The sequence below is a fragment of the Poecilia reticulata genome, chromosome 9, assembly GCF_904066995.2.
Source record: "Poecilia reticulata chromosome 9, P_reticulata-male-v2, whole genome shotgun sequence".
In the NCBI taxonomy this organism is placed as follows: Eukaryota; Metazoa; Chordata; class Actinopteri; order Cyprinodontiformes; family Poeciliidae; genus Poecilia; species Poecilia reticulata.
In genome coordinates this window covers 20,949,746-20,975,268 of record NC_088838.1, presented here as the reverse complement: position 1 = coordinate 20,975,268, position 25,523 = coordinate 20,949,746, and the positions used below count along the sequence as shown (strand labels likewise).

The 25,523-nt window shown below is 38.1% G+C and overlaps 1 protein-coding gene across 3 annotated transcripts in view; it reads right to left on the bottom strand.

The window, feature by feature from the left end:
• The window catches only part of ccser1 (coiled-coil serine-rich protein 1), a 146,906-nt gene that overhangs the window by 37,907 nt on the left and 83,476 nt on the right, over positions 1 to 25,523 (bottom strand). The window contains exon 11 of one of the 3 annotated variants that reach the window (XM_008418423.3): positions 17,408 to 17,456. The exons of the other annotated variants lie outside the window; for them this stretch is intronic. Coding sequence (XP_008416645.2) covers positions 17,408 to 17,456 — 49 coding nt within the window. The remainder of the gene's footprint in view (positions 1 to 17,407; positions 17,457 to 25,523) is intronic. 3 annotated transcript variants of the gene reach the window in all.

The window sequence follows — 25,523 nt, the reverse complement described above, 5'->3', positions numbered from 1 at the left end:
GTCATCATGACCTCAAATTAAACATGTGGTTAAAGTAGCTTTTGGTGCACTTATCCCCATTTGTTCTGCTCTTTAGTTCCTTCACACTGCATATGACTCAAATCTAATGTGTTGTGTTTTTCCCCTTTAAAGGACTGTGCTGAATGTTAGCTGTAAATGTCCCATTTAGTTGCATTTTATGTCACCCTATAAAGTACTAGAAGAGGCCATCAACTCCTGCATGAGGTAGCTGTTGCTTAAAGGGGTGCTTACAATTACAGAAGGGCTATCTTTCTTTAATGCAGAAGGTAAAGTACTGTTCTTGTTGCTCATATTTGCTTATGAATAAGAGCAAAGCTCTTTGCAATTATGTGTATCTAACTGTGCTTATTAGCTGCATAGTTTTAAAAGCAAAGTAAAATGGGTTGCATTTATCAGGAAAGAGTTGTTTTTTTATTCATATGACAAAAATGATGATGCATACAAGTGTGGTTTGTCACTTTTAGTTAATGAGTGTGGAAAAAAAAAAATGTGATCAGGGAAACATAAGGCGAGGTGATCTGCTCTAGCACAAAATCCTACTAAAGATCATTTTAATCTTATTTAATTTGATCATATTTAGTCTAACAGCTATGTGTGTTTGAATCTGAAGAAACTATAAATCTCTAAAGTTGAACTTCACAAACTGTATACACCAACAAGGTGTTAGTTGTTACCGAAGTATAGCAAGATTTTAAAAAATTAGATTTTCCAAAAAATGTTCTTACCTAACTTACTGGTTAGGTTTTGTGAGGTTGTTTGTGACATAGAACATCACAGAGCTGACCCCCACCACCTAATGCTGCTCACTGTCAGTCAGCTGGTTGAAAGAAGGCTCATAACAATTACCGTGGCCTACAAGGCATAAAAATCAGTCTCAAAAACAGTCATGGTATGCAAACTAATGGACCACCAACCATCACCCTTATTATAGTAACGCTCTGTTAAATCTGCATATGGCGAGATATGACTGACAAATCTGCTAAGCATCTTCAAGCTGGCTTCTTTTTAGAATGCCCAGAATATTTTCTGAAATTGGAAAAAACATATTTTTCTCTTTTAAACGCTGTTAATGGAATTATCTTCAGAATACCCAAAAGCTTAATATTTCAGCTTCTCGCTTAAAGTTCTTACAAAATACTTCTGTAACTTAAGGGTAACCCTGCTAGACCTTTTACATGTATGATTTCCAGCGTGTGCTTTGTTATGTGTGTTGATGTTAATTTAAATGTTTAGCTCATGCTTTTTTCCACAACTTGTAATGGTGTCATGCCTTGGCCATCTGTCCTTTGAAAAAGAGATGGTAATCGCAAGAGGCTTCCCATTTAAATATAAAAACAAGCTGTCTGTGGCCTTGATTGCTAGCTGACAGCCAAATTAAATCACAAGTTAATAGGAGCTTGGTATACTTCCAGCGCTACTCCACAACAAGCAAAATGATTTCAGCTGTAATATAGTATGACAAAACTTTACAACTCTGAGAAATGTATTTATTTTGATTTCATTTTGGTGATTTATGATTCAATGTATTGTCTATTGTGTACTATATTTTCAAATGGAAAACTGCTTCGATCTTGATTTTACTTTATTTTTATGTACAGTTATAATTTCTTCCATTTGGCCCAATGCTGATGAAGCTACTGGGTGAATAATTTCATTCCAAAATGAAGCTGCTGAACTTGTGTGGTGTTCTGTGGGAAAGGAAAACAAAGAGATTTTTCAAAAAAGACCATGATGATGTAATGTCTGGCTTGTAAAACCTTAGGCTTATTGTCAGTTTTAGACATGGACATCAAGCTATATTAAGATACTAACAACTCCAAAAATGTTATGTCACAGCAATAAATGGTGCTGGTCAGCTGTCTGACAGAGGTGTGCTACACTTTTCCCTCACTTGAAACTTGACAAACTCAGAAGCATTTCCAGTAATAAAAGACAGACCTTTATGGTGCTAGAGATAAAGAACTATATGCATAACTCTAATTAGGGTATCACTACTTTAAAACAGTAAGAAAGCTATGAGCGGTTTGTCTTAACTGCAAACTCTACTCAGTCATATAGTAAGATAAATATAGCAGCTGACATCAGCTAACAGGGTTCTGTACTTGCAGAGTGCTACTCTATAAAATCACAACAAAACAGTGTCATGCTTTGCACATTAAGCCTGTTTACTTGAGAAAAAAAACAAGAACAAATATATTTAGCAAATTTAATTCAATAGGCTTGCTTAAGTAAAATAAATTCTAATATATTAGTGGCAAACTTGGAATTATTGCTACAGCTATATCCAATAATTTCTTATTACTACTATGACAAAGCATTTACTTCACTTTAAATATGAGTACCGGTAACTACATTATGTTGTTAGCTATCATTTTATTATAAATAATGTGAATCCTGCAGACACTTGCTGCTTCAAATATGCAGCACCGAAGGACAGTGTCAGAAATATTTCAGTTGCATAGCACAAGACCAAAAAACAGCCTGCTACTTTGTCTTCGAATTCTGTTAGATGCAGTGCCCCTTGAATCTGCTCCATATGAACAAACAAACAAGCCCTCTTAAAAATGCTGCCCTTGTCCTTGTATGTTGGCTATTTCTTCACAAGCAGTCAGAAAATCGGATACTGAAACAGGGATTGCTTAATGATGGTGTTCAAACCCTCATTAAGTTTGAACACCATTAAGTTTAAAATTTATATTTAAATATACAGTTCAAATCTCGTTATTGTCCTTTGTGTTGATCGTTTCTGCTACCATAATCATGATAAATCTAATGATTTACCGCTTGATCCTGCCTTAGAACCACATGTTTGGGTTGAAATTGGCGTGTGGCATTCTTGTTGTATCATGATTCATGTGATATTGTTAGTGAAGGTACAATTCATGTATGGGTGTGAAAAGCAGGACCCAATTCTACACTGCATGAGTCTTAATGAGAGCATCCCTGCCTAAAGGTCTGACATCTCCTTGCATGTCTATTTCATTTAGCCTTTTATGTCCACTTGGTCTGCCTCTAAACCCCCTGCAGCCATCAAGCATCTCTCCATGTCTGACCCTCGCTCATTTTTGTACTCTGCATGTGCTCCCTTTTAAAGCTTTTCCATCCCTTCCTCTCCCAGGCATCTTTCTGCTTTAATGAAACAGATGTCCCTTCATTAATAAAGACCTGCTCCACCAGGGTAATGAAGGATGGAGCCAAGAAAAAGGGAAGAAAAATCTTGCATAGATGATATGTAATGTCTTTTACGGTAGTAGCCAGAATGCATGTTCTTCCACTTGATTATGTACACCTATTCAACTGTTTGATAATGTGGGTAGGATATCAACCTATCACATAGCAACAACTCAAACCATTTAGGTTTAAGTTGCTGTCATGCAAGTCAAACTATTTAGGTTTCAGTCAAACCATCATAAAAACACGATGAATATGACATGTTGAAGTTCAAACAGAGCATCAGGAAGGGGGGAAAGAAGGTGATTTAAGTAACTTTGAATGTGACATGGTTGTTGGTTCCATTTGGGCTTTTCCAAGTATTGATTGTCTGAGATTTTCATGTATAATCCTGCCTTACATTTATAGAGAGTATTTAAAAAAAAGATGCAAACGATAAAAAATACCTGGTCAATGTCTGCTCCTTTCTTCAAGCACAATGCTTCAAACCTTTAAGCAGATGGGATTACAGCAGCAGAAGGTCACAGAAAAGAAAATGATGGCTACATTTCACAAAGCTCATCAAAACTGGACAATTACAAACTGGTAAACTGTTGCCTGGTCAGGAGAGTCTCAATTTCAGACTACAAGGTCAGAAGTCGGCATTAATGATATGGTATTCTGCCTTGTACCTATATTTAAAGCTGGTGCTTGTGGTGTTATTTTATGGGTGGTACTTTTCTGGCAGACCTTTTGAGCCGTAGTACCAACTGAGCATTGCTGAAATTGCTTCTCACCAAAATAACAATGCAACAGTAACAAGATGAGTTCACCGGACTCCTAAAATCTCCATAAATATCAGATCTTGATCCAATAAAGCACCTTTGCAATATGGTGAAAACGAAGATTCTCATCCTGGATGTCCAGCTGATAAGTCTTAACCACACAATGCAATTCTCAATATAGACAAAAATCTCTGGAGAATGATTTAGACTTATAGTCCGATCTCTTCCTTGAAGAATAAGGGCAATTCTGAGGGCTAAAGTTGGTCTGATTCGGTATTAACAAGATGTATTTAATAAAGTGGCTGGCAAAATGTATATGAACCCATTGCTGAGCACAGACGAACTAAAATATCTACAAAGCTGATGAGGCTGCCAAACAACGAGCCACAGAAACACAAAGAGAGTTCCTCACGGACAAGATGCACTGTAGCTAAAGGAAATGCTTGGTTAGTTTCAAGGAGAGTTTAAGTAGCTTCCTGCTGTGTTTCAGTATAATCTCACATGCTTTCCTCATGAGAGCCCCCACATGCTGAGACATACCAGCTGTTCCGCAACTCTCACACCAGCACAGGCTCTCTGCAAATATGGTCACCGTCTTCACACAGGCAAACACAGAGATGGTTGATAACACATGGACGCACAGATGCATCAGCATGATGGCACAAATTCACACTTTCGATATTAAGCTTAAGGCGCTGTGAGCTGTCTGCTGCTACAACGGATCAATCACATTTTAATTCGCAAACCAGCGCAGTACATGAAGTATCTTAAGGCGGAAAGGCCAAAGCAGATCAATCAAACGGTGAACTAAGAAGGGTCGGGTGAAAATGTGAGTGGAAGAAAAACAAAGACTTAAAGAGCAACTCTCTAGTGATATTGTGAGCCATCGGTTGTTATCTCAGTGAGCCTCTATAATTCTGCAGGACAGAATCAGAAATTTCGACAGCTTCGCAGCTTCCTAAAAAAAATGACTGTTGCTTTGTTTGTTTCAACACATTATTCTTTTTTTCATGCTTGTCATATTGAGTCAACACATCTGTTTTGTAATCATCAGCGATGGAAAAAACATGTCACATCACCAGAAAAGGGCAGATAAAATGCTAACTTCCCTCTAGAGACAAAACTGAGCAACTTGGCCTTCTTCTGAGCACTGAAATATTTCTCAGTTTTTTTTCATGCTGTTCCAAACCCATTACTCTAAATCCTCCATGCTCACTCTTGATTTGATCATTTGCCCAGTCTTGTCCTAGTCGTTCATTTTTTAAATCAAAATCAGACACACTTAGACAATTTTGTCTAATTTAGGCTAATCGAATGAGAACACGGTTATGTGTCTCAGCTGATAGTCAAACGCTGCTAAGCCCTGATAATAGAGAATGAACACTAAGATGAATACTGAGCAAGGCCTGTTTTTGACATTAATGCCTTCTTTAAAAAGGGCATGCAATCACAAATATTAGATAACTTCTAAATCAAAACAAAGCTCCAGCTCTTGCTTTAAGTTATTCCACAAGTGACCTTACTAATACACTAGACCAACATACTTTTCCAGATGTGAAAAATCTAAGGGTAATTTGAGACTCAGCTCTGCGCTTGGATGAACAGATCAGCACCAGTGGCGCAACTACACATTATTTAGGTGGATGCGAAAACGTAGATCGGCGCCCCCCTCCCCCCACCCGAGGGAAGGAACATCAGGGTGAAGGAGCGACGCTCACTTTATTCCCCCTCCGCTACATTTACTTTGACACATTTACCTCGTTATGTGCGCGCTAAAGTGTATGGGAAAACACCATTGGCGCGCCGCCCCCTCCAGATGGGGTTTTGGCACCCCCTCTGGTGCTGCGCCCCTATGCGTTGCATACCCTGCATACCCACTTTTTGCGCCACTGATCACCACTGTTAAAATAGTTGCTACAAACTATGAATTGCAAGCTTAACTGCTTTTTCATGTCGAAAGATCTAAAAATAGTCATTGATGCCTTTCATTACTTCAGAATTATTGCTGCCTTTTTTAAATAATAAAACATGTCTCAATAAAAAAGCATGTCTCAAGGACCAGGGTTGGAAAACACTGGCTGAGAGAATACAGGCCCTTAAGATTTCCATCAGATTTCCAGCATTTCCAGAGCTAGTTCATTTCAATTAACATCACTTAAACTCATTCAATTTGAGTCAGTTTACCAGACAAAATGACTTTTAATCCAATCCATTCAAAATGTGTTCATAATGTCAATTGGTGGAAAAAATGTTTTCAACCTCAAAGCCAAGTTGGTCATTTCAACCCACTGACTTTGGAGCAATCCATCCTCCTTATTGAGGATGGATTGATGGATTGCATATAGTTATCAATCCTCCTCAATGAGGTATAACTCAACTGCATTGAGTTATTAAACTCAATACAATTGAGTCCAGGATTTCTAAGCTTAGATTGATAAAACGGTGACTTTACAGTACTTCCTAGAGCTCTTTTAATTGGTTCTTGCATTTCTCTGCTTCTTCAGACGTCATTTAAAACACCTGAATGAAGGGTGCCCAAGACTAGTCCGCAAGTTGAATAGGGTTTCAACTTTTAGATGAAACCCTATTCCAACCAGAATCAAATAGTTTAAGTTCCTCATCAGCAGTCAATCAGGCCTCCAGAGGCCTGGTAATGAGCAGTTCATCTGATTCAGATGTGTTGAAGAAGTAACTTTATATGTTCATGCTGCTTTTTATATTTTGGCGTATTTATTTATTTATTTTTATTTATTTATTTTTTTGCATATAACGTACATTCCTTTGAGTGGTAATTTACCTAACCCATTTATTGCTTTCACTACTTTTATTTCTACTTCAAGACTCCAAGCCGAAGCAATTTATCACAAAAAAAAAGACACTGACTTTAGTAGGAACAAATGATTATTTTCTTATTCTTGATGAATTAATAGCTTCATAGACATTTCTGCACACCGTGTTAGGTGCAGTTCAAACAGTTTAAACTTAGTGAGACATTTGACTTGTGACAAGTCCCGAAGCCCAACTGTGCCAAAAACAAGGTAATGCAATCACAGCTATGGAAATCACCTGCTATCAATCAAAACAGCCAACCTGAGGTTTCACGCAGCATGAATTACTTCCAGACAGGTAGTTAAGGCATGCAAATGACTGCTGAGGCAAATTAATTTGTTTTTATAAATCTCAAGAGAATCATGCCACATACAACAAATGATGAATGCTGATTTGAAAAGAGCAATGAATAATAAACAGCAGCAATTTTAAGGACACCATAATATGATTATCAAAATATCAATCACATGTTATATTATGAGAACTAGACAATGAAGCTTGTAGTGATAAATGTCCCTGTAGATTTTTTACACCAGCAGAAACAGACTTCTTAAATTTGCATTTGTCATCATCAAGCACGGAAAATGTGATGAGGAAATATCATTAGGAGTCATAAAGTTAAATCTTTTATTCTGGAACAGTTAGAAATCTACGCAGCTCAGTCAATCAATACTGAAAATAGGGTCTCAGCCGTTTGAAGCAGTTGTGTTGCCACAGTCAATCAAGAGTCCCCTTTTTCTGCATTCTCACACATGCTGTCAGAACGTACAGATGGGTTTTGATTTCCATCTTTAGGAGTGAAAGGAAGAGAGCCGAGGAGATTTGGCAGGGATAAGAAAGCCACTTGAGAGCTCTGAGACCCACACAGAAATAGAATGTTCTGGATTACACCCATGAGGTCAAATTTACCATAACGAAGGTAAATCAAATGTTCAGCTGTCTTGATTAGAGAGAGAAACAGGTTGAGCGGTATATGGCTAGAAAAATGATGGATAGATGGCAGATGGCACACACAAAGCTGGGCCAGTTGTGAGGTTATTTCTTTCCAGAGGGCACATCAGCCATTACATACTCTATGGCCTGCCACAATGGATCAGTCAGTGATGATCAAAATAAAAAATTTAAAAAAAGAGCAAGACGATCACACCAAATTCCCGACCTCTTATTTTGTTTTTTTTTTTTGCAGTGTCTTATAAAAGACATTATTTGAAAACGAAACTGAACTGAAAATAACTTTAGAAAGAAAACAGGCCCAGGTTTGTGTTGTGACACATCTCAGACATGCATACCTGTTGCATTCCTCCGTCACACCATGCTGCTTACTGCTTTCCGGACAAATGAAGGTAGACGAATGGAAAAACAAACAAAAAAAAAAAGACACAAATGAGATGGTGTAATATGAGCATGGTCAACACACATATGGACACAGTCCAAATGAGGAGATGAAAACATGGGAGGCATACTAAGGGGAAAATAGGGATGACTGAGTATGGTAGATGTAAATATGTTCGCATAGGTTAATGTGAAGGGTCAGACCAGCAGAATGTATTTCTAAATTAAACAATTGCGTCTGCTTCTATTCTCTAAGCACTGAAAAGCTCAGATATTGCATCAACTATATAAAGAGATGTAAACTACAAACAGTACTGACATCACAGTAAATTGAATTATTTAAATACAAAGCACTTTTTTTTCTCAGAAAAACCTTGTTTTATAATCCAAGAAGAAATTAGAACAGCACCTGGATTTAGCTATTATTATAAAGGAAAGAAGATGATTATTGAGTTCACATTATAGAGATCAGAATTAGTGGTACAGTTAGCATAAATTTATTAAAATGCCATCTAGTAAATGTAAAAAAAGCACAAATTAACAGAAATTACAATTCACTGTTACAAATAATATGACAATAACAAGGGAGAGAGGTTGTGAAGGAGGGAGGAGTTTGAAAACAATAGAGTGGTGTCGCATGTGTTACATGCATGTCCACTGCAGTCAAACTCCGAGGCTCTAATTATGTTAAGCCGTTACTTAAACATATGAATATTTGGTCACAAATATGGTGCTTGACACTGAAAGCCGGAGTAACTGGCAAAAGCAGTTGGCAGAGAGAAGATAATGAAGAAAACAAAGAAAGACTGAATAAATGCCAAACAGGTGCAGGATTAAAAGGGGACAGAGGGCAAGGCAGTGTTTACAAGGGGAGAAGAAGGAGCAAACGGGGCTTTTCTGTACAAATGTGTGTAGTTTTACACTAGGTCAGCGCAGGACATATACTCGTACGAGCTAGTCTGCATGATCTCTGCAAGCTTCACAACTCATTTTTAATTCATTGGTGTGTCATACGCAGAATTCACAGATTTTTGAAGCTTTTCTGTATTTTCAATGTACTTCATCGTTTTACTCACTTCTATTGTCAGAGGTTTAAATCCACCATCTTGTTCTCCCACGTTTGAAACAGAGTCCCTTCATTCTGATCTGTCCAACCTCTCTATATTCTTTGCAGAGGTTTGTTGTTACCTTTTGGTCACATGATATAATATACTGCCATAGCCACTTTGAAAAACAATTGACAGAAAGCTAACAGACTTAGACACTATGTGATCAACAGTTGTTGCTACGGTGCACATTTTAATTTCCGCAATTTTGTTAATTTTTTTAAACCTCATCTTTTATCTTCATCACTCTTTAGCCTCACTTCTTTCCACCTTAAACACATTCCATTCTTTCTTACAGTTTTCTTAAATCTACATCCCTCCATCAGGATGATGTATCCTTCCAGCCTACCCTCTTATCCTTCTGCTCCGCCTCCCGTCTACTCGGGTGTACCCTCTGTCATTGTTCAGATAATTATTTATTAACGTGTTTATGTCACAGACGTCCCGTTCTGTCTGTCGCTGCCATCTGTGCCCAGTTAGGTGCCTGGCTCCCTGAGTCACAGTGTCCTGCCTGTGGGGGGAAAATAACCATTCATGGGGGCACAGATCGGAGATTCTGACACGCACGGGGATGCAGAAAGGCACACACATGAACATTTTGCTGACAGCCCCGATGGTCCACCTGCACTGCCCCTCAGGACAGGTGGGGTTAGAAAGGATGAGAGGCACACAGCAGTGGCCACCACAGTCCCTTCTGTCCTGTCCTGTTTGCTTTGTTCTCTTCTGTCAGCACTATGTAAGACAGAAAATGAAAATGGTCGCACCTTAACAAAGTTATTTAAAGGACAGAGAAAGACAGATTAGAAAACTCATTGCAGATGCCTGGAGGATGTTTTTGATCAATCTAAGAGCTTATTTAAAGGGCAAACATCCTACTTTAGAGCCATAAAACCTATAAATATTTGAAGCATGAAGCATAACACAATCATCAGCCTTTTTCTTTTTTCAAACTGAAAGTAATTCTAAAAGCTCTGTTGAGAACAATAAAAATCCTTTTTAGCCACTCTTGCAAACGGGAACTGAATAACATATATGATTTATTACATATCATCTGAATCCTCATTGATGGATTATTGAACACTGTGTTTTCATTATAAAAGATGAAATATTTTTAAAGGGAATATGCATAATAGATGTAGCCACTTGTTAAAGCAAAGTATCCAAGGATGGGGTTTGTAACCATATTTCCGTAAAATTAAGTTACAAATACCCCCTGGCACAAGATTAAGGCACATGCATTGTGTAGTGTTAACCTCAATGTAAAGAACATCATTCTAACACACAGAACAAATATACCCCACCATAACAGATGTTTAAAGGGGAGATCAACAGCTGGATCAACAAGAGAACTCTGCTAATCAGTGGTAATGAAAACTTTCACCAGTAAGCAAATGTGTTGTTTAACATGTTTTAACTGAGTGCAAAGTTTGCTATTTTTTAACAGTAACTGACTTGCTATAATTGAACATTAATAAAAAATAGACAAAAACCTTCATTTGTCCTTACAGGTCAGATAATTAACCAACAATTCATCACACAAGAATATAAGGAGGTTTGGATTTCAGCTGCATGCTCCGCTACTTAATCAGGTGTGTGTTTTATTCCCCTTTCTATCATGAGCTGTAAGCCCAAAACACATCTGAAATGGAAGTAATGTGAAAATGATTACACACACTCCTGTCAACTTTATTAGGAACATCTGTTCAATTGCTCGTTAACACAAAGTGAACCAACCAATCACATGGTGGCAACCGAATGCATTTAGACATTTCAACACAATCATGCAGAAGTTCAAACATAGCATCAGAATAGCGAAGGCAGAGTATTTAAGTAACTATAGATGGTACTGTTGTTGGTGCTATGTGGGCTGTTCAAAAACTTTTGATCTATTGGAAATTTAATGCACAACCACAGAGGATTGTTCAAACAAAGAGAAAAGTACATGAGAATGAAAACACTTATCTGATGTCAGAGGAGAATGGGCAGACTGCTTTGAAATCACAGCATCAACAGCAGTAGTAATAAATACGGTTGCTTCTTGCATCAAAAGTACTTGGAGCCAAAAATCACATCTAGTGCTACTCCTGTTAGCCCAGAACAAAAAACTGAGGCTAAAATTCTGATGCGCCCAAGACAATTGGACAATAACAATTTCAAGACATTCTGCCTGGTCTGATGAGTCTTTTCAACTGACATTCAGACTACAAACTCAGAATTAAACCTTAGTTCCATCCTGCCTTGCATAAAAGTTTCAGGGTGTTAGTAGTTATATAATGGTATGCAGGGTATTTACTGGGTACACTCTTGGTTTGTTAATACCAACTGAGCATTATTTATTAAATATTACATCCTACCCGAGTATTGTTGTTGACCATGTCCAACCCCTTATGAGCACATTGTATGCACTTTATGGATGAGAATCTTATAAAGTAGCCAGCGAATAGATGCCCTTTAAGTAATGTGTCACCAGTGGTGACACATTACTTGTGTTTACTATGTTACAGAGTAAACACAATAAAAACATGCTTTATCTGTGGCATTGTTCATTAAAATGGCACATTTCTAATGTATTAAAATTAAATACGATCGGTTCACTTGATAATATTGTATTAGCGATTCAGCAAGTACTTTTACTTTTAATACTTAAGTATTTTTAAAAGCCAGTACTTTTTTACTTTTACTTAAGTACAAATGTTAATGTGGTAGTTTTACTTGAGTACATTTTTGTCTGTGTATTTGTACTTTTACTTAAGTACATTTTTTGAGTACTTTCTCCACCACTGTGTGTCACACCTGTGCTGTAGAGTAAGAGATCAACAGCTTTTACAGAAGCTTCTCCTGTAAAATCCAAATTTGAACTTGAAGTAGTCGAGTAAACAATCATATGTAAAAATATATTTTATTGAACATAACATATGGCACAGGGACGTACAACAGTCTAATGCATCCTGAGCTCAATACTGAAAGATTTAGGGATTTGCCTGAGAGCCACATAACAGCATGTTGTGATATGACAGAGAAAGGAGAGAAAAAGAAAAGGAAAAGGCAAGAAATAAATGAGGTGAGAAGGGAAGGAAGGGGGGCACAAAGATAGAAGGACTCGGAGAAAAGCCATTGGGAGTGTGAGGGGATTGTGGTGATGCATTCTGGATCTCAATAAGTAAACAGAACAAATATTCTCCATCTCTTCACCTCCTTGTTGTATTGTCTCACCAGCCATTCCAAGTCCCATGTTATCCATTCCCTCAACATGATCTCTGCTGGCTTGTTCTCTCATTGGCAAACCATATTTTATCTCCTCAATTCCCCACAACAGTTTTCATTCAATCTTTTTTCCATCCAATTTTCTTTACATTCCCCTCTTTCATGTTGCTAGTCTTGTTCACATTGTTGTTGTCTCTTTGTGTACTTATGGGTTGGTGTAACATTCTGTACAAGTAGAAGATAGGGAGGTAGGGTGCCAGAGGAGGTGCTCACTGTGGCCTCTATCAAGGAGTCGAGAGGAGTGTGGGTACTTCCTTAGGGAGTGTTCCTCATTAGTGTGAATGGTACACAAGAGAGGATGTACAAACTGTGTGTATACGTGTCTGTTTGAGTACCTCTGTCTATAATTAGGAGTCACAGTGAGTGGTGTGCTGGATCACAGTTAGATAAGTGCTCTGGCGGCTATCCAGCGTTGGAGCACACACAAACATACAAACACCCCCACAGAGGCAGCTCTCACGTCTGTGTTCTGGTATGACATAGAATCGAGGTTGTTAAAGATGATGCGGCTTCTCTCCCCTCTGAAGTCCCACCTGCAGATTGGAGGGACCAACTGAATGTATCCAGTGTTGCCTTGAAAACAGAGCTCTAGCTGGAAACCACATTCACGGATCCGCACACCTACACACCTGTACTTTCTCATCTGCCTGACTACTGGGCAGACAACAAGATCGCGATAGGTATCTGAAATAGTGATATAAACATGTGATTCATCCACATATGCATGGATGCTCACAAATGGAGGCATGTCTGGGAATAATTCCTGCCCTTTTTCAACTCAGAGTTATGAAACAAACATAACACACGCACACACCACATTTCTTAAAAATGCAACCCCAACCTGAGAGAAGAAATCTTTCATCTCAGCTTGACTAGCACTGGACAGGCTTGAAAACCTCCACACATGCATAAAAGCACAGAGAAACACAACCACATGGAGGGAGACTGTCTCTCTATCAGTTCTTCCACCTGCTTTCCCTCCCCACTAAGTCAGTATCAGTGGACCACCTGTACCCCACACATGTATATTAACCTAACTACTTGCTCTGCTAGCTGCAGATGTATGCTTCACAAGGCACTTAATCACAGAGAGTCAGGGCATTTACAATTCAAATGAATTCTCATTGGCCTTGGTATGCCTGGAGAATCCAGGGCCAGCCCTATACCATGCACAGCAATGCACTTCATCCTCATGTCCCTGCATGAGACTTCTGTGACATGGGATGTGATCGTTCCAAGTCATGGCCTTTAGGTTTTACCACTAAATGTATTGAGGCTATTGGTTTAGATTATGAAAAGTGTAATTTTGTGAAACTCAAAGAATCATTGGTGTTGTGAATGAGTGAAACCCTTTACAGATGTGTGCTTCAGAAAATTGAGCCCCTATGCCAAGGCCTCTATAATACAAGTTGTCTCATTATTCAAAAAGGAAAAAGCACGTTTTTGATGGAAACTCACCCTAACCAAAGCTTTGCAATGTAGACAATGAGGTTTTTGCCCAATCCTGTTTGCAAAAGAGCTAAAGCTCAATCAAACTGACTCAAATCTAGACTACTTTATTCTTCCCAAATCATCTGTAGCCTACCATCCACTAACCAAGACCCATGAGTAAGATTGAATAAGTCTGGATGGAGTAAGTCTGTAAACAGCATTTTTCAAATCTTGCCAAAGATTTTCAGTTAGACAGCTCTGGCTGTAGGCTTACGGTCAGTGGTTGCAATGTGACAACGCAAAATGTGAACCAGCTTCAAAGATTCATTTATCCAACTTGAATATTTCCGTTTAAAGACACGTTTTCTTTTAGCTAAAAATGTGGGTGCTGCAAATGAATTACATTTTGAACAATAAAATATGGCACCAACATCTTTATGCAAGTGGGCAATTATAATACTAATGACATAACTTTTGGCCCATAATATATTCAAAAATGGAGGTTTTCCGTTGGAGCCATCATCTAGTTCAAATTAAACGTAATATTAATCAAGAAGTATCCCTCGCCTCAACACTTAGCCAGAGAGACCAACACTTGTTTTCATCTCCTCAAATGAAAAAGTTGAGCTTATTAATGTTGCTTTCCATGCAACTGGTCTAGAAGCAACTAATAATTTAACAGCTTTACTGTCAGGCCTCACAGAGTTTAATGAGGAAGAAAAATCGGGGGCATACATGCATACACTCACAAAGATGATGACATTTTTCTTGCTTGAATGTTTAAATAAAAAAAAGTAACTTAACTGCACCCACACACTGACAAACAAGCATGCATTCATCATAGGCATCAAAGTGCATAGGTACCCTTGTGTAAATGGAGCAAACAAATGACACGCTAATGGCTTTTACTGCCTTTTATGCTTTAACCTTCAACATGGGGGTTCAGGATCTCAAAGCCCCATGTACACATCCACATCCACGCATACATACACACACACACAATACGAAAACAGCCACTTTTATATTTTATGTTTAAAATGGATGTGGCCTTTAAGTGAAGACTTGTGATCTGTGTGCATGTTTTGTGGTAAGACCTGCGCCTACAACTTCCAGTGAAATTGTATTCTGGGAATGTGGCTGAGTGGAGGGAGGAGGAAGCGTCAAGCTGGTCTGGATAAAGTCACAAGTAATAGAGGTCAACCAAAGGCCAAAGCATTTAGGGATTATAGCTCAAAGTGCGAAGAGGAACAGGGCAAAGTTTACACATGAACAGGAGGGGGTATTGCATTCATACACTGGTGCTCTAAAACCTACATCATGCTTGATTACAACTCAATACAGTGCAGGAAGGTAGGCGAGGAACAGATACTTAAAAAAAAAAAAAAAAAAAAGCACTTTGTTCAGCTTGTCTCCGTTGGCACATTTTTTAGTTTATTAAATTTCTAACCCCCCTTTTTGACAACATATTTTCAACATAACATTTTCTGTGAATTAAAATGACATTTATGTGTGTTACTTTCACATGTTCACAATCAACTACACTTAGTGGCCACTTTATTATAGTACACCCTTTCATTTACTACTTTGCACAGGGAGTAGATCAGCCATTAAAAAGCCAAGAGCTATATGCATTTGGGAATCTTGCTGAAGTTGAACATGAAGTTTTATTAGTACCAGACAAGTTAGTTTGAGCATTTCAAAATTGCTGATAAGCTGGAATGTTAAAGTGAGAACCTCACTTTAACATTCCACAGGTTTATGGAGAATGATCCAAAGAGGGAAATGTATCCAGTGAGCAATAGGGGTTTGGATGAAAATGGGTTATTAATAGCCAGACTACTCTAATACAAGGAACAATAACCTCAAATACCCACTTGTTGAAACCAATGTTATTATGACACTTTTTCCGTTAAACTTTGAAGAATGTAGGCTAAAGGAACATGAAACAATACCTCTCAGCTAACGACTGAACCTGAGGGTACAGTTTGTACCGATTCAGTAAAATTTGACACAAGCAGCTGAGAAAAAAGTTCCCTCGTTTAACGAGTGTCATTTTTAGATGAAATTTTTAATTGTGAGGGGCGGAATTTGTTGTAAACAGCAGGAATAAATCCTGACTTGTGTGAGTAGCTCAAGCTGGTGGTGGTATAAAAGTGTGTGAGATTTTCTTTTTGGGGCACACTTTGTGCTTGTTACCGCTGTGCCAGTCTGAGTTTTATTGCCAATTAAGGCTTTACCCTTACAGCCATCGACTACCCATCTTCTACGGACTGTACCCCAATCACCAGCTCTCAATCAAATGGAGATTTACATCATGGATGTGCAGCCAACAAAACTGTAGCAACTGTATAATGCTTTCATGTCAATATGGACCTACATTTCAGGGATCTGACTCCTTGTTGAATCTATGCCTTGGCAGAACAAAGCCTGTTCTGAAGCCAAAAAAGGGTCCAATTCAGTTTTACCACGTTGTACCTAATAAAGTGGCCATTTCGTTTGTCTTTCCGGATAGTTTGTTATCCAGCTGTTAATATGACCGATTAATACTTCAATGCATCTTGCAGCACAAAAACAATCCTAAAAATAAAACATGCAAGTCATTTAAAAAATGTGTGCTTTAGTTTTAACAATGAGCTAAAATCTTGATTTGGGTTTTGAGCACTTCAGCATGATGTGAGATTAGATGTGAGATTAGACCCAATGTTTGGTGCTTAAAACCATGTATTTAGCGATAATCAGTGGCTTATAAGAACAAAATGTTGGGAAATAGTGATCTGCTCTGAGCCACTGTCTCACTTAAGATTTTTTTTTCTTCTTGTATACCTTCTGATATAATCCACAGAAAATATTACATTGGCTTTTGGACTGAATTGTAACAGACAGGGCTGTTGTATGACATTGACATTGTCAGAAAATAGGTGATCTTATAGAGCCATGTGGATCCGCCTCCCTTTGGGTAGGATTAACTCAGTACGGCACATGAGGCAGCATTCTTGTAGACATGACAGGACAAGGCAGTGCAGGTGGCAAAACACTAAAGGTCTCCATACTAGGACTTGATTTATGCAAAAGATTGGCTTATTTTTTAACCCACCAAGGTTTTACCCCACATAACCAACCTTCATCTAAATCTTAGCATCAGTCATTTTCGGAACTTTTCAATAGTAATTATTATTTGTGAGAGTAATCCACTCTAATGAACAATTAAATACTAAACTCAAGTGCGTAAATCCAAATTATGACTGTGCCTAAAGGTTTTTACGAACTTCCATCTATTGTAATTATGGAAAACAAATGACATAAGCAGAGTATTGGCTGATTTGTGAAGTAAAACAAGTGCAGATCCAAGTCTAATCAACCGTGATTAGACCTGCAGGTTATAATCAAGCCTTAGTACCAAGACCCCCTGTATTCCAATCTGTTACATCAAGGGAGACCACTACAAGACAGTCACGTCCAGTCAGGTGATATCAGAGCAGAGACACTCACTCAGTTGTCTCCTTGATGATAAAGTGGCGCTCCCATGCGCCTTGATGCCCTGAAAACAAAAGACATGATGACACATAGAGTAACCAGTACAAAAAAAGCATTTAGAGTGAAAACTGAGGCAATGGGGAAAAAGGAAAACACATAGATTTCTACAGCATAACGATTTACCCTCAAACAGCACCTTAATATAAAATGGAATCAAGGAAATGAGTAATTAGTGAAAAATCTCCATATTTAGGAACGTCTAAATACCAAAATGACAGAAAACATTGTGCCAGTCATTAAAAAGGCAACCAACTAAGCCCTGATTCACTCAAGCATTCAATCACTAGCAGCTATACTAAACATGGAGTTTCTCTTTATACAAAAATAGCACTGACCACATTTTTAAAACTAATTTCTACCAGCTTATGAGTTGTGTAAGGGTTTTTCTTCTGCCACTGACATGATTTGATAAGCAGACAGAAAAAATCCAGCTAGTGGCTGACACCTCAGCTAAAGGTTTATAAATACTGCTGGTGTGTTCTTCATATTCCCACACAAGGTTGTTCTTCATGTACCCACACACAGACGTGCTGGCCAAAAACAAGGACTCTTATACCATTTCACTGACAATAAGCTTCATGGCAATGGGACAAGGACGCAATCTTTGACCACCTAATAAAATGTGTGGGTCAAATGCCTGTAAAACCATATTTCTCTTTTGCTTTCTTCTGCGCCCGCCTACCTTTCTGCTCAGAACTTTGAATACACAACAGGTCATTTTAAATAGAGGGATTGAGAGCACTGATTTAATTATGAATTTCCCCCCACCCCCAATATCATAGATAATAATACATGCTTAAGTAACTATAGAGATAATGCTTAAATGCCAAGTCTATGGTTTGAAGCTATTTGAATCAGTTTAAACTAAGTAGCAATTATGTCACGAAGAGGACAATGATGGATGCAAAAACTTTCTTTGTGACTTTCCACCAATGTGTGGTAATTATATACAAAATTAGAGCCTGTGCGTCTTAGTTTGACGTTTGTGGATTAGAGAAAATTCAAAATAAATTTGATTTACCAACTGAACTTCAATGACACAGAAGGTTGTATTTATTATTGCAAAAACTAAACCTTAGAAGTATCAAATTATTGACAATGATCCCAATGATGACGGTATGTAAACCTCTGACTAAAACTGTATGGTCTTAAAATGATTATCGTCCTTGATGACTGTTTGTCTTTTCAGATTAGTTTAAATTTACAACACTAATGTGAAAACATGATTCACAAAATGAGAGAAACAAGATCTTCCTGTTTTGGGGGACCAGGAAAGGATAATGTTATGTAAATTTGTATTTACATAAACATTGGTTATTATGCTACAGCAAAAGAAATATATTTATAGAAGTTGAGTAGGTTTTCAGTATTTTGCTGATTGCATATTAATAGAGCATAATAATAGGTCCTTGAGCTATAATCTGAGGATCTGCTAAGGAGATGCAGGTGGGCCACATTAATGTGAGGATGCTTTGTAGTGCTAAAACCAATGTTATGTAATCCTGTGTGAATAATACGTTTGACTGCAAATCAGGCCTTAATTGCTCTTGTAACATGTTAGTCTTGTTATAACTGATGTTAAATACTAGGATTGTTCATTTTAGTTCCATGCATTATTGCAATGAGACAGTATTTTCAGCTATTATTTTTATAGCTAGACACTAACCATTACTGTTCCCTTTTACCTTTAGATGGTGTTTAATTTATACTCACCTGCCTTAGTTTGCAATATTTAAAAACAAATACCAGAAGAAGTCCACAGGGTTAACAAAAGTCAGTGAGAAATAGTAAGACAAGATGAGCAATGACCAGAAAGGCAAAGGTGGGGTGAAAGAGTAACAGTAATAAAACAGCTGAGAGGGAGGTACGGTGAGCAGAGAGGCACACAGGTGAAAGTCTGACTTTGACAATCACAATATAGAGTGGAGTGATATGAAGGAATAGTTATAAAAAGTGCAAAAGAGATGATGGAAAAAAGTAAGAGTGAGCAAGACTCATGGAAAACATGTTTGGGAAGACGAAGATGGAGTCCTAAAGCAATAAAACAATGGCAGTGCTAAGAAAATATTAAAATGAGATGGGAGAAAAGGATGGTATGGGACACATCAAGAGAGAAGAAAAGGCAATATGTAGAAAGCAAAACAGATCATTGCCAGGGAATGAATATTGTATCATGAAAGCAAGAAAACCAAAAAGCAGAAGAAGTTAATACCAGTAAAGACAAAAATACATGTATTCAATGAAGGGTAAAAGTGAAAAGACAAAAAGTTGTACGTGATATGAGAAGAATAACGTAAAATGTTCCATCTAGGGCAGCAAACTGCCTCTCTCCAGTTCCTGCTTCTCTCAGCCTTCCTTTTAATTCTATCCAGGCAGCGCTATTACTCAGTAAGGACCAGGCTGTACAAAATGATCTAGTTTACAGGAATAGGAATGGAAGACCTACATAGTCATACTCATCACCGGACCCGTCCATCCCTCTCCTGAAAGTGGAACAGATGTGGAAAGCACTGGTGACGCAGAATCATATCTCATTGTACATATTGATTCCGGGTTGTGAGCCCCAGGGAGATGCATGAAGCGTTCATTAAGAAGCGGGTGGGGGTAGCTGAACATGATCTGTGTCAACACTTTACACAGGAGTAATGAGTAGACATAAGTAAATGCATGCAAGACCAAAGGCTTCTTTCCCCCCCCAGACATAATGGATCGATAATAATGGACAAAACATCCCCGGAACAAAGGCAAAGAAAAATAACCTATGGATGTACTTTTTTTCCTGAGGGCACAGTTACTGTAATTTTTACAAAGATGAAAGGAGACATGTGGTTGTGCTATATATAACCCCAACTGACTGCAGCCATGTATGTGTTTAAAGGAGTTTATGATGATTAAAGGAATAATATTAACATTCAAAAAAAAATTCTAAATAATTATTAGCCGTGTTATCAAGAATATAATGCAACTACGTGCAGCAAGGTTTCTACTGTGTAAGGCTTAAAGTAGCACATTAATACAGCTGTGAGTTCCCTATTCCCCTTTTCAGTAGAAATGAAACTGCTTCTCCCTCTATATTTAACCAACCAAAATAATTGATCTGATGGAGCCAGTGGAAAATATTAAAGAAAGTGAATAATAGCCAAGGTTTTGTTTGCTGGTATCAAGAGGTAGCCATCCTTTAAACAGCATGTAAGAATAGATGCTGGAGTGACTGAAGCATAGAGTATCCTAGCAGTGCCCATCCCCCACTAGTTGCTGTGGACTCCCTGTTGGCTGGCTGAAAGATAGCTGTAAAACTTCCCCATGATTTATGAGTGAAATATTTCAGGCGTTTAGAGAAACAATCTGCCATGAAAACTGGGTGAGTGCCATCTGTCTGTATGATGTTTCAGAACGACAGTAGGGAAGCCAGGAGCATTTTGTCTGCAAAGCTTCCGACTGGAGCCTGCATTTAGGCTGACTGATTAAATATCAGTCGGGCAGATAGAGGTCTTACTAGAGGTCACGACGTAAAATTCTGCCCAATTACCAGGTTTACTTAAAAGCAGTAACAGATTTATTTAATATTTTTGTCTAAGTCTAAATGCTAAAATCAAAGCAACAGTAACTGAATTTTATTGATGTCACTTTCTACAATGGTGAATTCATATTTTTTTCTCAAGTAAAAAAAAAAAAATATATATATATATATATATATAGTTGATGCGTTTCTTTTGGGGGGTTAGATGGGACACATTTTTGTTATCATGAGACTTAAGGGTGTCATACAGAAAGAACTTCCTGCAGGCCTATGCTTAGTAATTAGAGAAATAAATGCTGCATTTTTTTTCTTTTGGACACTTCACAATTGTATGATCTTTCTTACTGGATGATCCAGAAAATATCTCCATTGAAGGTTGTTTATAGTGGGGCAGCTTTTGTGGAAGATGGTAACAGAGGCGATCTCTTAATAATGCAGCCAAAAAGCAAACTTACTCCAATATTCAACATCTGTTGAGTTAAACTGCTCTCTGGAGCAGTTCACTCAAGAGATGAATATCATATGATAGAAAAAGCAGAAATGCTTACTGGAAAAGAGTAAAGTATAAGAATCAGTGTTTAATGGTCTGAGTATTTTTTTTTTACCCAACTGAAGTCGGATGCAAAACTCCCCCGCTTTTCTCCATTTATTTGCCTTCACAGACATTTTGAAAGTTTTTTTTCCCCAAACAAAAATAAGAAAGAACGAGAGGAAACTTGGCCCTTGGTTAGAAATTTCAATCGCAACCTCACGCTTCAGGGTCATGGGGATACATATCTAAATGCGAGCTGTGAATGCCAGAAACCATGGAAACTGATAAATCTGTTATTTTGAACAAGGAAAACCGAGTAAGCTTGCATAAATAAATCTGTTCATGCTTCATTTACAGTGTAGTTAATTTCTCCAATAAACATCCTACATGTAAAGATGATTACTCAGAATGGACAAGTTGCCACATATGCTATAGTAATTACTAATGATTATTACACAGACAAAAACCAAAGGCCGTCCATTTTTATCTATACATAGTAGATGATACATGAAGTATAAAGGATTTTTTTTTCTTTTTTTGCATAGCTATTCCCTTTAAATCTGCATCAACTTTTAAAAACAGTGAGAAACAAAGAGGGATAAATCTGCATGATAAACCCAAATGTTTCTCTATTCAGTTCTCTATCACAGCCCACAAGGAGACAATAACAGACTATCCCTCCGCTCCCTTTATTCTTTTCATGGGGAGAAAAGGGATGACAAAAGAGGAGGGTACAAAGCAAGGAAAAGAGGCAGAAGTGGAAGGCCACAAAGAAAAGTTGCTCAAATCTACTGAGTATAGAAACCATCAGAGGAAGATGGTGAGAGACGGAGAGAGAGAAAGAGTGGGAAAAATGGAACAAGACTGAGCTCACCACCGAGAGCTTTTGATTCTCCCCTAAAACGATGCTTTTAGGAATGCCCATGAAATTAGCTTGCTGAAAGAACACAATCTCAATCGATTCAATCCCCCCTTAAAAGAAAAACTAAAAATCCAAACAACCACCATACCTTCAATTCAAAAGAGGGTCTAAGGGACATAAAAAAAGCTTCTTTCTTTTATCTCTAAATCCTCTCCTTTTATACTCAGTTTCCCTTTCACCTCACCACTGTAATGTCCAATCACAGAAAGATGGACCATAACGGTTAAAAAAAATAGTATCTGTTAAAGCTCTGACTAGTCAATTTGATGTGGAGTTGGTCTTTCTTGATTAGTTTTTTTTTTTTTTTTGTCTAGGTGCAACATTTTGACACATGGAAAGTTTAACCTCTTTCACAAAGCACTCCATGCCTGGACTCAAACAAATTCTGTCTCGTCACTTCTGAAGGGAAAAAGAGAGCTGGTTACATGCGAACCGTCTCACAATAAGAGGTATAAAGATGTGTTCATTTTTCTATAAAGTGACTGCTCTGTTAAAAATGCTTCGCTTTGTGACCCTCACAAAGATTACAATGTATTGTGTAACTGAACATACGTCCCTTGGTGAGAATTTTTTAGGTTGCACAGCAGGTATTTTATCTATGAAATTTTAAAACCCCTTTCTTCATAATAAAAACTAAATCAAATATTATTACCCCTGAATGTCCTCATAGTTGAGCCGGCAATTTAGTCATCTCTGTTTAACAGCTGGCCGACTGAAGTGACGTGAAACACCTGGGGACCTGAAGGTCCCATAGTCAGAATAAATTTTTATCTCCCTCCTCTCCTCCAAAGGCACTCTGCTACACTTTTAGACAAGCTCAAGTTATTTTTGTTTAGCATATTACACGTATGAACATTAGCCCTTTTATTCTTCACTTATTCATTCTAATCTACCAATTTTCTCACCACCTGGTTTAGGCACCCACCATATCAGAACCTCAATGAAAAAAAATTGTGTCCTTACTTTCCTACCTACTTTATGGGTAGTACTAGCTGCACTGAACAGAAGTGATCCGATTGATTATGTCTTTCCATCTTTATATGCAAAATTATCAGCTGAGCTGACCGTTTATCATCATGTTTGGAAAGCACTGAATTTCTATGAGACCAAATGAAATATCAGAATCACAACCTGAAGGTTCTTCATCGCTGGGTGTCATCAGCAGAGAGCTGACCACAGCTGCTGCACATTCATGGCTTGCCCACAAAAGTGAGGAACAGACTGTAGATTGGAGATGCTCACAACTGGGGTAGAACTAAACCACATATTAACCAGTTAGAGTACGACTTGCCAGTGTAAAAGCACCTACTGTAACACCACCACCACAGGCTCATGAGGTGACGGCAGTGGCTAATGCATAACACTCTCCTTAAGATCTCCAACTTCATTGGCAGCCAAAATTTGTTCACCATAAGTTGATTTTCACAAGAGAACAGCACTGAGACCAAATGGTCCCTTGTCCAACATTTATGCTCTCTGGCCCATGCAAGACGATGGCACCAGTGCCTGGGTTGATCTCACCTCCCTTAAGTAAGCCATAAGGTGAATGGCATTTTTCATCTGGTGCCGCAGGACACTATTCTCATTGAATCACTTATCATTGGGTGAGATAGCCAAAGGATGTACATTTCTATCTTCTGTCACTCTTCCAGTCTCTCTGTAGCAACCTGCTGGTGACACTCTAAGCTCAGTGGCCACTTCCATCTTAGAACAACCCGTCTGAAGCTTTGCCATGGCAAGGTATTGTTGGTCAGCTATTAGATGTCGTCTTACTCTCACAATGTCAAAATGTGAGGATAATGAGGAGGGCTTTCTAAATACCAATTTTGATTGAAGCAGGAAATGCACAGGTTGATTCGTGGATCAATCACCACGATGAATTTTGATGTTAGCTCCTTGTAAAAGAACAGGAAGTTGTGCAAAAAGTACTTAAAAATTGAACAGTGAAATATGTGCATTCAAAATCTGAGAAAAGGCCATATTAAGTTCACCGTACGCTTTAGTCTGTTTGGAGAATTTTGACATATTCTCTACTGCAGTTCTTGCAATGGTTTTTAGTTTACTGTGTATACAATAAAACAATAAAAAAAACTGACATAATATCAGTAAAGAAATGCATATTAACTATGACTTCTATGATGTATAGAAACTAAAAAATTATATATACATATATATAAAAAAGATATTGAAATGTGATGTAGATTTTATAGGGCGACTGTGGGCAGAGTGGTTGACCAGAAGGATGCAGGTTCGATTTCAGCCTCGTCCTGCCAACATGTTGATGTGCCCCAGGGCAAGGCACTTAACCCCAACTTGCCTACCGATGTGCATATCTGTGTATGAATGTCTGTGCGAATGTGTGAGTGTGACTCTAGTGCTCTGAGTGGTCAAAATGATTGGAAAACCAATATATAAAAGTTCAGTCCTTTTTACTAATTTTTTATTTTTTATTTCTTTGGATGCAAAAAACAGTTTATCCAAAAATGTATTTCAAAGGATAATCAATTTTTTCAGAACTTACAACATTCACTCTACCTATCTGTTCTACATTTTGTGGCCTTCCTTTCAATGACTAAAACATATCCGGCCTGCCACCTGTTAATGTCCTGAACATTGAAAATGTACCTAGCAAAAGTTGGTGCAAATCCTCAGGACACAATGTTCAAAGAAAACAAGGGAGAGAAGAAAACTTTTGCAGACTAGGTTGTTCACTTTCAGGGATTGTCAAACTGAAGCCAGAAGAAGAGAGAACAAGAACAATGTGAGAAAAGGTGAGAGGACGTTCTAGAAAAGAAGGAGAACAAGTAGGAGGGAGAAAGAGAGAGGGAACTGCTCGACCCTGAGAAGTGATAGAAGCAGTAGAAATAGCTGCCCCACTTGTAGACACACTTTTCTGGTTGCTCACCGACTGTCCTTGATGCACTGGGGTAGCTAACCTATATAGCCCTGCTACATGCTGCAACGTCTCCCACAAAGTCTTGAACCTAGTCGAAAACGCATTTGGCCTTTATCTCCTTCATACACACATGGGGAGGGGTGGGAGGCTAAAATCAGGCCACACATGCTGGAAGCTACTGCTGAGTTAAGTCACCTGTGC